Here is a 16,280-nt window from a genome sequence, read left to right as displayed (position 1 = left end):
TGGACGGCCGTTTTGTCCTATTATGGGACTCCTTGGCAGTGCGCATCAATTGAAACATGTTTTCAACTATGAAACATACTAAATCTCCACAAAATCCCTTCTGATAATTAATATAATCATATGCTCACTAGTGACTTCGGGAAGTACATCCAGGAGCTCTAGTGAGAAGCAGTGACCAGTGGAGTGCAAACCACGTCTGTCGTGAGATGGGAACTCACTGATGACAATTGGTGAATGGTTGCTCAACTTCGTGAATCAGTTGAAGTTAGACATTAACACCGTTGGATGCCAGCTCGGTGGTCTATCGGTCAGGGGCTCTGGCTCGAGACTGGTAGGTCCTGGGTTCGAATCTCGCGAGCGCGGGTTAGTGGATGCGCACTGCTGAGGAGTCCCATAATAGGACGAAATGGCCTTCCAGTGTTTCCAGGTTTTCCTTGGTGATCTAGTTTCAATTGACTCATGCTTTCAACTATGAAACATACTAAATCTCCACAAAACCCTTTCTGTTATTTTATCAGTTTTTCTGAAGAAATTTTCAATGAAATATTTCCTATATCAACTAGTAAAGTTTATTTGTTGAACACTTTTTCAGTGGAAGAACATCAAAAAAACAATCAAGACAAAAATGAAAAAAGCCACCCTACTTTTAACAAACTTTCGTCTAACTTTATATCTGGTGAATTAAGATCTGGATATTTAGCGCCATTCTCTTCAGTTGATTTGGAAATTATTTGGAGTCCTAACAACATTTCTGTCAGTGTTGATGAATGTGTCATGGAAGGGGAAAAGTTTATTATTAACTTCGATGATCCTGAATGTTCAGATATTTACATACACGCTTGTGGTTATCCTAAAAATGTTCCAGTATGGTTGTCGACATCAAATTTGTCTATGGGAATATGTTGGTTTAATCGGCTTTATCAAGAATGTTTCGCTGTGCATAACAGAACAAAGTCTGCTCTCAAAGTTGTGTTTGAAGTTGATAAAGAAATTTCAAATCACTTAAAAGTCTTACCAAAAACTGGTTTTGTTCAGGTAGGCTCTTTAACTCAAACTAAATTATTAAATTTTAATTTCATACAGAAAACAAGAAGATATATACATTGTTTTTCTCAATACTAAAGCAAATTCTTAGGGTCAGTAATCCATCATGAATGAACTGCTACATTCGTGAACCAAAATTAACAAATATTGTTTTTACAAAAATCCCTACATGGAAGGTTTAAAGAGTTATAAATTGATTATAAGAAGTCTTTCGAAGTTGAAATGGCACCTTAAGAATTTCGATAACTACTAACTCCCTGTTCGTGTTCATCCATTTTGTGATGACAACGTCAATCGACAAGGACCGATTACCTTTTTTTCGTTCAAAATAAAATATTGAGCAAATGATTTTATTACTGTTTAGATTAATAATAAGTATTTATAAAGGATATGTATGCTAAATAGTTAGATTAGTCTGACATGTTTTTCCCACAGCGTTTTTCTGTAACATCGTTTCGCCTATTTGTAATACAGTTTACACAAAAGTGATATTCAAATTACTTTGTAACATTGCCCACAACTGATGAAGGAACTATGTAGATACAGACATCTACTCGTATGAATGAACTTCAGCACTAAATATATCTAGCTCTGAATATGAACAGCTTAATTTGAACCTTGATGGAGTAATAAATCACATTTTTAGCGATTAACTATTGTTTGAGTCTAAGTCATCATCATATATATATATATAATTTGGCTTTGCAGGCTGAAAGCCGATTAATGGCTCAAGTAAAACTGTTGCCAAAACTCAGTTTACCGGATGATCTTGCACACTTCTGTGATCCAGATAACAGTCATCCCAATGCAGAAAGTGAGAACGAAAGTTGTCTCACAAAGTTATCATATGATTCGCAAACAGGTGTACTTCAAGTACCAGTTACTGTTCATGTTGTTGGCCAAACTAACAGACTACAGTTTATAGTGGATGCTGTAATTACAACAACAGATTTGATCCTTTCTCCCAATCCAATCAACTTTGGCTATGCTGAAATTCATGAAACTGTGGTTGCACGACTATCAATAACAAATAATAGTTTGCTGTCCCAGAATTTCGGAATTGTCGAACTACCTGAAGTGAGTGTTGATCTAACTCATTCGATCATATAATATTTTTGCTTTTTACAGAAGGTACAAACTGTGAAAATAAAATTCTTTTTAAATAATGATTAAAATTTCTAACGACGCAATGAAATACAGTTTTCTAAGAAAAATTAGCTGGCTATTATTATGAAAAACTACAAAACTATTCTCAATATCCTGATGGTATTATATTTTATGTTTTTTTAACTAAAGTTTTGGATAACTAACTTTTGGCGAATAATTAAACAAGCTGAGTTGGAAGCCGTTCTTAAAATAAAATGTCGTACATACCAATATAACATGAAAATTTTGGAACTTTTGTCAGTTACTTAGCCTTAGTGAAATTAGTTACGATAAACCGGAACCACCACAAGTTAAATATATAAATTACTTTCCCCTAACCACTACCAAGCAATTTTATCATTTATGGTTAGAATATTGTCATCTTTATTACTATTGTTAATATTGTTAGTATCACTAATGCCCACAAATCCCCTGTCACGGTCGCGGTTGCGGAAAGTCCGATCTCCCTCATAAAATGCTCACATATGATCACGTGTATACAGCCACTGTCAGGGATGTCCTAAACACTGCCTCTTGGCGGCGGGGTTGTTGTTTACGAAATTGAGAGGACGATAAGTGAATGTCCGGCACTTTAACCGGGTTGGTGAATACGGAGGATCTTCTCAAGGGAGTTTAAAAACCCTGATTCCGGACCAATGGTGAATATAGGCTCCAGAATCTTAAGGGAACGAATGGCATATGAAACCATTGTTTGTCATTGGCTACCATGAGACTGTATCTCTTAACGTTACTCCATTGCATTGTGGATTAGACCTTTAGGTCAAAGGTATGAGGAGTGGCCCCTGAAAAAAATCACGTGCTTCGGTTTAGTCACCTGGGCAGTATTCCAGTCACAAATTGAGTGGTTTGGCGCATATATATTCGGTCCCTCCTTGTACCGATGTTTATGTTTAAATAAATAAACATCATTATCAATAAAAGAGTAATTATCGTTATTTGGCTATTTATCGCTTTGTAACTTAGTAATTATTGATATTATAAATTATTCAACATTTTTGTGTCTTAGATTTGTGTAAGTTGAATAGTTAATTTACAATAAACTGAACAATTAACAAAAATTTTTAATATTTTTTCTACTGGGATTTAGTTTGTTGATATTCAACCAAATGATGGTTTTGGCGTTATACTTGGAAAAGAAACAATTGAATTAGAAGTATTATTCCAGCCCAAGAAAGCAAAAGAATATCACTTCGTTTTGGTTTGTAAATCAGGTATCGGACGGTAAGTTGTAAGTTTATAATAGCTGTGATATATATATATATATATATATATATATATATATATATATATAAGGGTAATGATGGGGGAACTGAAATGTACAACCAGAAGAGCTCTCTCAGTTAGGAAAGTTATAGCCGTTCTTTATGAAGAAAGTTGAAGGTTACAGCAGGATCGCCACTGGCTTCTATTCTGAGCCATATCTGATAACGTCTCTAGCCACTGTGTTGCACCATCTCTCGGACCACAGCCAGGGAGTCGTGAAGGACCAACAGAAGCTAGCCCTTTGCAGCTTTCTTTCATGCCACGACACCATGTCGTACGCTGACCTCCTCTCCGCTTTTCCCAACCAGTCCTAGAGTCGGCAAATAATGCACGACGTGGAAGTCTCTGGGACGACATTCGTAAAACATGTCCAAGCCACCGAAGTCGGTGTTTCAAGATGGTGACACCAATTGAATTATCGTCTCTGCGCCCGAGCACACGATGCCGAACCTCTGCATTACTAACATGGTGTTGCCACTGAATGTCAGCAATCCTTCGGAGACAACGATGATCGAACACAGAGAGACGTCTAACATCCTCAACTCAGAGAGGCCAGGTTTCACAAGCATAGAGCAAAACTGCTCTCACCGACGCGTTGTAGATCCGACCTTTTACAGCCAGACTAACATCACGAAGGCGCCAACTATGGCTCAGATTGGCATAAGCCGCTCTGGCTTTCATTATACGTGCATCAATCTCATCACTCACGCCACCACCAGCACTTATATAGCTACCTAGATACACGAACTTCTCAACTACTTCAATCTGCTCACCATCTAGGGTGAGTACAGGATGAGAATCCTGCCAGTCTTGTAGGAGTACCTTGCACTTGGAGGGTGCAAAGCACATACTGTACTTGCGGACACTGATTACCAACTGATTAAGTGCGGATTGCATGCCTTGGGCATTATCGCACAGTAAGACAATATCATCCGCATACTCGAGATCGAGAAGTCGTTCCCCAGGCAGCAGATCCACACCGCCATTACTTACATCCATCAGAGCTGTTTCCAGGATGTCGTCGATGGCAAAGTTGAAGAGGAATGGTGAGATTGGGCAACCCTGCCTAACCCCGCTGTTTGAATGGAACAAGGAAGAAAGGTGGTTGTATGCCCTCACTCTGCCTTAGGTGTTCGTATACAGGGCCTTTAAGATGTTAATGAACTTCTCAGGCACACCCTTCTTCAATAGACAATCCCAGAGAACAGTCCTGTCCAACGAATCGAAGGCAGCCCTGATATCAAGAAACACTACGATTGTTGGCCTGCGATAAGTATGACGGTGTTCTAACATTTAGCGGAGGGTGAAGATGTGATCAATACATCCTCGACCAGAACGAAAACCAGCCTGCTCCTCGCGAGTCAATCGTTCTCGGGTTTTAAACAACCTACGAAGAATGACAGAAGCCAATAGTTTGGACGCAATCGGAAGTAGACTTATCACCCGATAGTTGTTACAGGAACAACGTGAACCCTTTTTAAAGATAGGGACGACTATCGACTCATTCCATGATGTTGGAACACTTTCTTGCTCCCAAACCTTTTCAAACAACACCGTCAGTTCCTTAGCCAGAAAGTCACCACCATCTTTAAAAAGAGCCGGAGGTAAGTCATCTGGGCCCGGTGATTTGTAGCGCTTCAAGAGTTGGAGTTCCTTGCGGACTTCCGCCTCGTTTGGTGGATCAGTCGTCACCGGCCATGGGGGGCAGGACAAACTGGTTGATGTTGCCGGAGCAGCAGGCCAGTTGAACTGCCCTTCGAAAAATTCCGCCCATCGTCCAAGACGTCGAGAGATGTTAGTGATTGGCATCCCGTCATCCTCGTAGATTGTTTCACTCACACCAGACTTCTTGCTGCCAGTGGCTCGGATGAGTTGGAAGAGCTTCCGGTAGTTACCAGATGCAGCTGCTGCTTCCATCTCATTAGCACGCTCCGACCACCAGGCTTCTCGGTCCTTACGCAAGCTTTGCCCGATTTCATTACGTAACAGCCTTCGTTTGTGGTCAAACTCACGGTCACCCGGAGTAGACCGACGAGCTTCCATCAGTTGTAAGGAGCCAGAAGAAACCCAGTGCTTGTAAGCGGGACGTTTCGCGAAGCCGCAAGCGGCTTTACTCGCCATTTTCATGGCGTCGTGAAGATGCAACCAATGCTCATCTATACTTTTCGGTGGGATGGTAGCTAGCGTAGAAGCTAGCTCCTCTCGATACTTACTTGCAACAGAAGTTGCAGCCAGTTTACTAACATCGATCCGTTGGTGGTGATCAATCCTTCGGCCACTGAAAAGTAAGGTGAGATTGGCGCAGACCAGGGCATGACCAGACTCCAGATAGGTACTCCAAAAGGAGCGGCAGTCTTGTACACAACCACGCCAGCGGTAGCTGATCGCGATGTGATCAATCTGAGTCCAGGCTTGGGATGCAGAGGGAGGACGCCAGGTGGCACACCGGCGATGACTGTGTCGGAAGTTAGTGCTGGCCAGAAACAGGTTGTGGTCTGTGCACAGTTGCAGCAAACGGTCCCCGTTATCTGTCCTGCGACCAACAAGTCCTCATCGGCCACCTAAACGACTCTCTTCTGTGCCTAGATGCCCGACCTGAGCATTCAAGTCTCCGGCTAATACTACAATATCTGTCGAACGCGCTTTCTGGAGAAGAACTGTCAACTGATGGTAAAACTCATCCTTGATTGCATCCGGGCTGCAATCTGTCGGGACATAGGCGGAGATGACGAAAAGACACCGATTCTCACGCCGATTTCTTCTCACTTTGATGGAACTTTCTAATCTAACAGCACATAACCGACTGTTAATGGGGATCCAATCGATTAGTGCTGCCTCAGCTCTAGCGCTTAGTGCAACACCAACGCCTGCAAGACCAGACGAAGATGCCACAGGGTCCCCGGATAAGCGCACGTGAAACAAGCTTTTCAAGGCGACAGATGGAGAGCGGATTTGTAGTACTTCACTAGAGTCTTGAATACGGGTCTCGGATAGACAACAAACGTCAACATTAAGACCTTCCAAAGACATAGCCAGCCCTATCTGTTGTCTGATCTGCATTAGTGTGCGAACGTTGAAGGAAGCCAGCTTGAACGGCGTACGTGGTTTCAGAAAGACTGCTTCAGTATTCATAATCGGTGGAAGCATTCACTTTCAACCAGACAGTGACTGGAGATCGTTTAGATAGGACAGATTTTCCACCAAGAGCGAGCTGCTGCATAAGTTGAAAAGTAAGGTTACACAAATTGGGGATAAAAGGGGGTGAATTAGTGATATGGTAAATAATAACAATAATAATAATAATAGTAATAATGCAAATTGATTTGTTTCTAGTATGAGCGAGAATAGTATCGTCAATAGAATTCATCATTTCATTTATTTGTGTGTGGGCTGTGATACTGCCCAGGTGCCCAAACCGAAGCAGGTGGTTTTCTTAGGGGGCCACACCCCGAGCCTTTGACCTAAAGGTCTGATCCACAAGGCAGTGGAGCATCGTGAGGAGATGCAGTCCCATGGTAGCCGGTGACCAATAACTGGTTCATTCGCCATTTGTTCCTTCATGATACGGGAGCCCATGTGCACCATTGGTTTGGAATCAGGGTTTTCCAACTCCCCTAGGTGGACCCTCCGTGTCCACCAACCCGGTTATAGCGCCGGACATTCGCTTTTCGTCCTCTCACTTTCGTAAACAACACCCCCGCCACGAGAAGGCAGTGAGTAGGACTTCCCTGGCAGGGGCTATATACGCGTGGCCATGTGAGAGCATTTGGAGAGGGAGAGTAGACTCTCCCCACTCTCGGCCGTACCAGGGCATTTGGGGTCATAGAGATCAATAATGATGAAAATAACTCAAGTATCCGTAACATCATCCGATGAAGGTCCATTGTTTCATTAGGCTATTGAAAGCTTCTATCTGAAACCTTACGTGTAATTTAATCATTATTCGCTCAGTGGTTCTGTCATTTGAAAGTTCTGTTTCAGGGGGACCTATGTCTACAAAGAAAAAACATACCTTTTGATCAAGTGTTGGACGACAAAATAGTAAAACAGATTGCTTTCTTATAGGCAGAAAGACGGATGTCACAAGTTGTAAAAAGTGACAGAGTGTTTAATATCACTACCTGAATCTCACAACATTGGGTTTAGCGAAACTTTCGAGACAAGTGGATTTGTCGACTTCTCTATCACCTATGATTGCATTAGGTATCCATGCAGAGCAAGTCCAAATCAGTACTGAAAATCTCAAACACAGAAAGTGAATCCAAAGCATTCGTTTGCTGCTCAGGACAACAAGCAAATATTTAAAAATTAGGTTACAATCTATTCACAATAATCGCATAATCCATCTGATGGACGTAATAAACTAAGCTCTTAAACTGTGTCCTAGATTTTGAGTCGAATAGCTATCAAAAAATACATTCAGACTTTTATTACCGCCCTTGAATATTGTTACTATCCTAACTACTATTACTGTCATAAGCCATTGTTTTGATAAATACCATTAGATCGACTGTATTGAAAACGTTTGTTGTTATATAAATTAACATTCATAAATATTGGAATCCTATTTCTACAAATTATCGTATACTAAACAAGATTTTTTTATTTAAAAAACTACTAATCTTCACCAAACTGCATTCGATTTTTAATTCTACCATATTTCACTTTTATTGCTTGATTGTTTTAACAGTATCTTTACTACAGAATGTACTGGTGTCGGGGTTTACTCACCCTTAAGTTTATCTACCAATCAACTTAGTTTTAATCCTACACCTATTAGTGAATCAAATACAATTAATTTAAAAATTCACAATCACCATACTTCAGCTAATCCTTTTACTCATGTACAACCATGTATTGGTACGGATACAAAACCTGTTCCAGTAGGACCTAGTGCATTTGAACTCCAAATTGTAAAAGCTACAATAACCAATTCTTATGGTTTAGTTGCAGAAGATAATCTATCAAATGATCGGTTGGAATCAATTTTATCAACCTTGATTAGTTTTTATCCAGCTACTGGAACACTAAAACCTGGAAAAGTAAGTTAATTTTTGTCTCGTAAATTTTTATTCGAACAAACAGTTTATCATATTTTATTTTCATATCACTGACTTAAATTTATTACTTCTTTGTACATAAACTTCAACCAGTCGGGGGGGGGGGGCCAATTCAAACTAATTTATATTACAACTTGACAAATTTCAGGGGATAACCATGTAAATATTTCTGCTCATATAGTACAAGTTCTGTATTGAATCAGTGTGCTAAATTAGGATAAGATAGATTTTTTAAAATATTAATCAATTCAAACAAATAAAAATTATATCCTAAGATGTAATATGTATACTGTCTTACAACTACATTTTATATTAACAGGTAAGAACATTGTGATAGTAATAATAATATTTACAATTTAGTTTGCTTAATAAAATGTATGTCAAAAAGTATATCCTATACTAAGGTTTATTGAAGCCTTAGCCATACGAATATTCAAACCCCCTTTGTGTATTCAAAAACAGTTTGTTCTCACCTTAAATCTACCCTGGTAATATTAGCTTATTATCCAGAGTGATTAGGTGTCAAATTGTTTTCACATTACAATTGATTGATCACTGGGTGGTGATCAATGTCATGCGTGTCAAGTCCTTCTTAGTGCTGATCGGATGCTATCGATCAAGTTGCAATGTGGCCACTAGTCTAGGTGGCTCGACACTGAGTGCACTATGTTGAGATAAGATGGTGGTTGGAGGTGGTCAACAGGAAACCCTGGACCCAGGTTTTCGTGCTACTTGGCACTCGTCAGCAAGGTGTACCTATAATCTTGAGGGAACTGGTGCTCCCTGACGGATTCGATCCCGTGTCACTCAGCTTCACAGTCAGAGACGTTACCACTGAGCTATTCCGGCCGCATTATTATTATCTCCTCTTATCCCCCATTTCCAGTCTAGTCGACCTTTTATTTTTATATATATAAATGTTCTTAACAAGTACATTATGTGTGGTTAGATTGTTCGAAATGTATTGCGCTAATATATCACATAGTTCTAATAATCTTCGTCTTCTTATTATACTATCGAAATATTTACTTTCATTTCTTTTTTACTACTATTTTTACACGAAAAACTATTCATTTTTGTATTGTATATAGAGTCAACAAATAAATATACGTTTTTTACCGTACTTAAATAAACAATGTATACAAAGAGAAGCGAGTCGATTATGTGATATAGATAAACAAATTAGAAAAAAACAACAATCCTTTTTAAATGAAGAAGATAAAGCTGTAAAACTTAACAAGGTAATTATTTGATTGATTATAGGTTCATTATTATTCTTCACATAAAGTTAAAAAGAAAAACAGAGAAGACGATTTCAACTTTTGTTGTCAATGCTTTTCTTAATATGAGAACATTTCAGTTATTTCATTATACATAACTGTTATGATGGTTTTTAATTACAGTTGAAACTTTTCCTGCATTTTAATCAGAAATTTTTTTTCACAGTAAAACATTTTTGGGAAAAACTTTCAGAACAAACTCATGAATGCAACTATAAAATTACTAAAATCTCCATAAAACCCCTTCTGATAATAATCATATGCTCACTAGTGACTGGCTTCAGGAGGTATTTCCTAGAGTTCTAGTGAGAAGGAGTGACCAGTGGATTTCAACCAGGTCTGTTATGAGATAGTAACTCACTGAAGAATATTGTGAATGTGTCGCTCAGTTTCGTGGATCGGTTGAAGTTAGACATTGACACCGTAGGATGCCGACCAGCTCACTGGTCTAGAGGTTAAGCGCTCGTGCACAAGACTGGTAGGTGCTGGGTTCGAATCTCGCGAGGCAGGATCGTGAATGCGCACTGCTGAGGAGTCCCACAGTATGAAAAAACGGCCGTCCAGTGCTTCGAGGTTTTCCTTGGTGGTCTAGCTTCAATTGACTTGTGAATTCCACTATAAAAACTAACAATAATTCAAAAAGCTATTTATCTTTTGAAGATACCTGTCTTCAATGAATATTATCTTTAAAATGAGAAAATTTTCACATACCTTTTAGAATTAAAATTTTTTTATTTAAGTTTTGATTTTTGAAACATGAAGGATATAACGAATTTACATTCTGTATTGAAATATAAAAAGAGACCATCAGTATCGACTTATTTTGAGTGTTTTGCTGTAAATATCAGATTTATTTTCATATGAAACTTACAGGTCAAAATATTTTCTGTCATATTACAGTGGATAAAAATAATCCATTTGTAAGTATTTATCTCATCTCTATTTAAATAAATATTTTCCTTTCTTATGAATCCCCTCTCCAATCCAACTGTTTTCATTAGGTTAATGTCACAAGATTTTCGGTGACCTAAATACATTTTAAGCACTTTCAAATTATTCAAACTTTCTATGATTGAGTTTGTAGGTATCATTACCAAGTTTTGATTTGATAATTTTGAATAAATTGAGCATTAGGTAGATTGTTATAAATAAATTAATATATTTGTAATATCCCAAACAAATAACCGAGTTCGGTTATTTACTCTCTGAAGAAGTGGCTTACACTGAGTCGCGAAACGTCAGAAAATATAATTTTTCTACTCATTGGGATAATACAAATATATTATTTGTTTATCTCTATGAATTACTTTTCAAATCTCGTATTTACTGATCAGAAATTACAGGTAGTCTTACTTAAAATATAACTATTGTGAGAAGCTGTTTATCGTAAAATGTTATTCACCTTACAATATATTATTTCTATGTTCCACGTAATTGAGATGATTACTTACAACACACCAAACTTATAACGCTTATAGTGAGTACTAATTTATCCTGGATATGGTCATGAATAATGAAGACGAACGATTAAAACTTTGAATCTTATGAAACGTGTTTTTTAGTTTAAACGTTTTCTTCCAGACTTCAGGCATTAATCAGCACAAACTTCACAAGTGCAATAGAGTACAATCATTATAAAATATGTTTATTACTTCTAGTCTTACGTTCAAGAAATCAGCCTTTGGACATAGGTGATATTTTGATGTCACTAAATTTAACTCATTTTGACAATATTTAATTGATAAAGTTATCATTCTTAATAATATGAAAAATAAAATCTAACAGAATGTGTGAATATAAAAGTAATAATGATTTAAATCTTATGGGCAGCTCAAAATTCAAGCATATTTCATCGATTATTTTTCATTTGAAGAGCAGTAAATCAACTTAGAACATCTTGTAAGACCTTGCGAATTAACTAATTAGCTTAAGAGATCAACTGGCAGTCCGACATTCGTGTTTGAATTATTGTGCTAATACATATTAGTATTGAAATAATCTATTGATATATTCTTAAAAGTCTCGCTTTCAACTTTTCATTGCTAATAAACCATATTTCACAGACCTCAGCACTGTTTACTGATATTATTTTATAGTTCTCTGGTTTATAATCCAATTTAATTTACTAGATGCTATAAGTTCCCCTGATTTTAGTATTTCTTACGCTCAAGAATGTTTATGTTGTTAACAGTATTCTCATCACTTGTTTTTTTATCTATAGAAGAGTTCGGTTGTATTTGATATAAGCTAAGTAATATCAAATGGGTTAGACATTCTCTGTATAGACATTTCTACAACATATGTCTTCCTAGTGTTAATAAGGACAGACGTTTATTTAAATTCAGCAGAATAGTTTGAAACAGCTGAAAACACAAGTTGTACAGTGTAGTACGAAACTTATCGAACTTCTTCTTCACCTTAAAATACGTGCGGTTCACATTGCACCAGTAAAAATACTTCCTTTTCTATTCCTCACCTTGAATAGCATTAAAACATTGTTAATTAATGATTTTATCAATTTGCTCAAATAATCCGTAGAATACTATTTTTGTAGGCAAGTCAACCTGTATCAAAAGCGGGTCAGAGTACACCTAGTAAGAAAGATAAGATTGCAGACAAAAAATCTTTGAAAATCCCCGATGAAAAGACTACTTTGGAAACTGATACATTCATCCCCCCAACCGATCCAGACTCAATAAACGAAGGAAGTGATGAATACACTAAAGGACTTAACTCTTTGCTAACCTATTACCCATATCATCCACCTACTTTCGCCAGCAATCGAAATGAGTCAGAAGAAGTAGAATTTTCTCAACCATTAACAGAAGCGAATGAATTGTCTGTCATTAAATTAGGCGAGCATACATGGCCTGGAGTTCACTTAGTGTATCGTGTAGCATGTTTTGTTGCTGATGGACCTGGCTCAGATACTGCAGCTAAACCATCTCCCACTTACAAGTAAGTTATATTATTATTATTAGTGAGTTCTATTAGTCAGTTATATAGCTCCATCTGTTAAAGCAATAGTAACGTTCAATAATCAACTAGAAGGTTCGTCTCTGAGCTCGCGTAATTTAAATCAACAAGAAAATAAAAATATAATTTTTACTTAAATAAATGTTTTCATAATTTTTATGAGAGTTGAGTTGATCGATAATACTCAGTGGTTGACTGAACAATTTACTTCGAAAGATGCGGATGTGAAACATGCTAAAGGTATTAATGGAGGCTTTTAATTACCCGTTAGTGATATTCAAACTCTAACTGATCAGTTTATGTTACCTTATATGCACTTCGAATGGATCACCTCGATACTGCCTTATTTCACTCGTTTTTTTTAATATTTGATGTGGCTACCAGTACAATTCAGAATTCGCACTTTTTTTCATTGGCAACTCGTTGGTTAGATGTTCCTTGATCCCATTGTTATTGACGTAACGTCTTTCGCTTCAAACACCTAAAGCGTTATCTACAGAGCTACTGAGTTCAAATAGCCACTAACGTTTTCAGTAGGTACGAAAGTTTGAGCAAGATTTTGTAGCTATTGGAGCCACATTCACATATTCTGCTCGGGATTCACATATCGAAATGGACACCAATCGACTGAAGTCGGAAATATCAACAGCGATACAGTCTGAAAAGTAAGAATGTAAACATCATACATGCTGAACAAAATAGCGGCTATCTGGACGCAGAAGATCACGTCACAACGAGTTGAGACTTTAAAAGAAAAGATACTCCATTCGGTTTTTAATAGGAACTATGAAACTGGGGTGCGAGTGCATCCGAATGAAGCGTTTAAAGTAGGAAAAAATGTGTCTGCTGAATTTCTTCGCCAAACACATACAGAATATACCAATATAAAAGAGATCACTTGAACCCTAATTAATTTCTTCACCTAAATGCAAAGTGCTTTATTTTTTGCGTAATCACTCTGAAAAATCACAGGATAGTTGGTACTAATATCATTCTTCATAAAATATCAGTTATTATCTATCATTCAGTCACACTACATTTATGCCGTATCCTACGCTGAAGGAAAAATACAAAGTATACAAATCAAAAGTATCATAGAGATAAGGGTGAATGACTCTTTAAATTTATCTATCAACGAAATCAAACGTGATACTTTATTACAAATAACGCTTATGCTGAATCAGGATGTTACCATAATGTTAAACTGGAGAACCGCTAGTCTGCGCACAGTTCTTAGTTAAAAACAACTATTAAAATAATTATTGCAAACAGAACACAGATTTTAAGTGATTTTACATTTAACTGAAACATATAATCACTCATTTCCGGTTATGGGATGACTGAGAGATCGTTTCTGCAATTACAGTAAATTATTGTCATTAAAATTTATTGAAATCAGAATATTTAGGAATATCCTGAGCTTACAAATATATACAGTGTTGTCCTGACTCGTATACAGACAAACAATGTAACAAAGTTTTATCATAGTAGTAGTGATTATAACATAAGCTGATTTTTTAACTCATTTCTTCAACATTTATAGTTATTCATCAGTATCACTATTTAGGCTTCATCAGACAAGTATTGACATATTTCATTATCTTGAAAAATTCATTTTGGTGAGTAACACAATTTTCTAAATTGTGTTCCGATTAAAAGACAACATGACTCAACTATTTTAAGCAGAGATGGAATCCAAGACCGACTCTCCCGGTCTGCAACATTGTTCGGACATTACATCTACCTGCATTAATTGTTACTCCGTTTGTCAGGACGTGTATCAACTTTGTGATTCCCGAAGAATCTCGCCTTTCATCATGAGACGTCGTACCTTTTCCAAATGAAGACCCTTCAACTTCCGAGTCAGAGTTTTAATAGTTAAAATGATTGTTTCTGATTAGCAAGATTCTTTTCTACGGGATAGAGTTGTTTACCGCATGCACACACTTTCACTCTTATTCGCGTCTGTGACCGGTAATAACCCTAGAATGGTTCTCTATATAGTTTAACGGGCTTATTAGATAAAGAAATATTTTTTGTTTTTGTGTTCAATTACCTTGTAATATTTTGTATTTTTAAAATTTTTTTATTTAGAAAAGAAAATACATTATTTTTTGAACTGATATGTCCTATAATAAGACCAGCTTTACTTATTGAATCCAATAAAAATTATAATCAACTTGATTTTGGTGCGATCTGCGCTGGTCAGCGTAATATTCGTATTTTGACAGTTAAAAACATCAGTCCGTATTCCCTCAAGGTAAAACGAAGATTTTTCATGCTCCTAAGTATTGGTTATTTTTTCTAGGCTCAGATTACTGGATGGTAAGAGCACTTACTAAACGAGCAACTGAGACTATTTTCTTATAGTTTTTAGTCCGACCTTATATTTAATAACTCATAAAAATCATTTCAGTTCGACATGTCTATGAATCACTATTGTTTTAGAAGTAATAATATAATCATTACTTGAATTGAGAATAAAATTTTAGATTTAGATTTATAGAATATAGTATGCTTAAGAAATTAAACTACACACCCAGAAGTTCTCAATTATCTAATTATGTTGATATTCCTGGAATATGTTTCTTCATTCGTCTAGCCGGTTGAATAGGTATAATCAATAGTTAGTTACATAGGGATCATTCAACGGTATAACTCATGAAGTCTACAGACTTGTCTAAATATAATCATCTTTAATTATATATGATTAGGTAATGGAGATTAATACATACAAAGCCCATGGGTTATATCTAAAATATTCAGAAACATACACTAGAAGTTGGTCAAACAGGGTTCCTTAGGTTTAATAAATGAAATTAATTACAGGAAATAATTTATTATATTTTTACCATTTACTATATGATGGTAAGTACTATATTAAACAAATTATAGTACATAGCTGTAAATATCAACATAATGCAATTATTTGTGTCAATAATAAATTAATATCATCTAAAGAAACTATTTTCTCCTACTTTTCAAATTTTAGCTCAAACCAAAACCGTTAAATCCTGTTGGAGCTTTCGAAATCATCCAATTTAAAGAGTCTATTAAGTCAGGTGAAATATGCAGTTTAAGTTTTGCTTTTACACCGAATCCACAACAAACCTATTGTACAGAAACATTTACATTAAATGCTTACCCAATAGACAATAAAATGATGAAGATAAATGTTAATGAATTTTGTCCTATACGTGTGAAATTCTCTGGTATTTGTGTGACACCAATGTATGTTTGATATTTGATAAATACAATTTTCAATTAATTTCGTAACTCAGTTTTTTTTTCTTTAAATAGCCCATTGGTATAATTACATGAGTTTTCTAAATACTAACTAGTTGTAAAAATATAAAAGTTAAGTATAATTAGAAGGGGCTTTGTGAAGATTTCAGTACTTTCATAGTTGAAAGCATGAGTCAATTGAAGCTAGACCACCATGGAAAACCTGGAAGCACTGGTGGTCTAGCTTCAATTGACTCATGATTTC

The 16,280-nt window shown here is 36.5% G+C and overlaps 1 protein-coding gene across 1 annotated transcript in view; it reads left to right on the top strand.

The window, feature by feature from the left end:
* The window catches only part of Smp_165060 (hypothetical protein), a gene marked incomplete at both ends in the record, with an annotated part of 49,819 nt that overhangs the window by 18,776 nt on the left and 14,763 nt on the right, over positions 1-16,280 (top strand). Inside the window, 6 exons of the mRNA XM_018794512.1 lie at positions 593-1,035; positions 1,753-2,121; positions 3,299-3,432; positions 8,165-8,516; positions 9,626-9,775; positions 12,369-12,772. Coding sequence (XP_018648917.1) covers positions 593-1,035; positions 1,753-2,121; positions 3,299-3,432; positions 8,165-8,516; positions 9,626-9,775; positions 12,369-12,772 — 1,852 coding nt within the window. The remainder of the gene's footprint in view (positions 1-592; positions 1,036-1,752; positions 2,122-3,298; positions 3,433-8,164; positions 8,517-9,625; positions 9,776-12,368; positions 12,773-16,280) is intronic.

Source organism: Schistosoma mansoni, chromosome 1 (genome assembly GCF_000237925.1).
Source record: "Schistosoma mansoni strain Puerto Rico chromosome 1, complete genome".
In the NCBI taxonomy this organism is placed as follows: Eukaryota; Metazoa; Platyhelminthes; class Trematoda; order Strigeidida; family Schistosomatidae; genus Schistosoma; species Schistosoma mansoni.
Note: the sequence above shows the minus strand (reverse complement) of the source record. Positions and strands in the feature narration are given on the sequence as shown.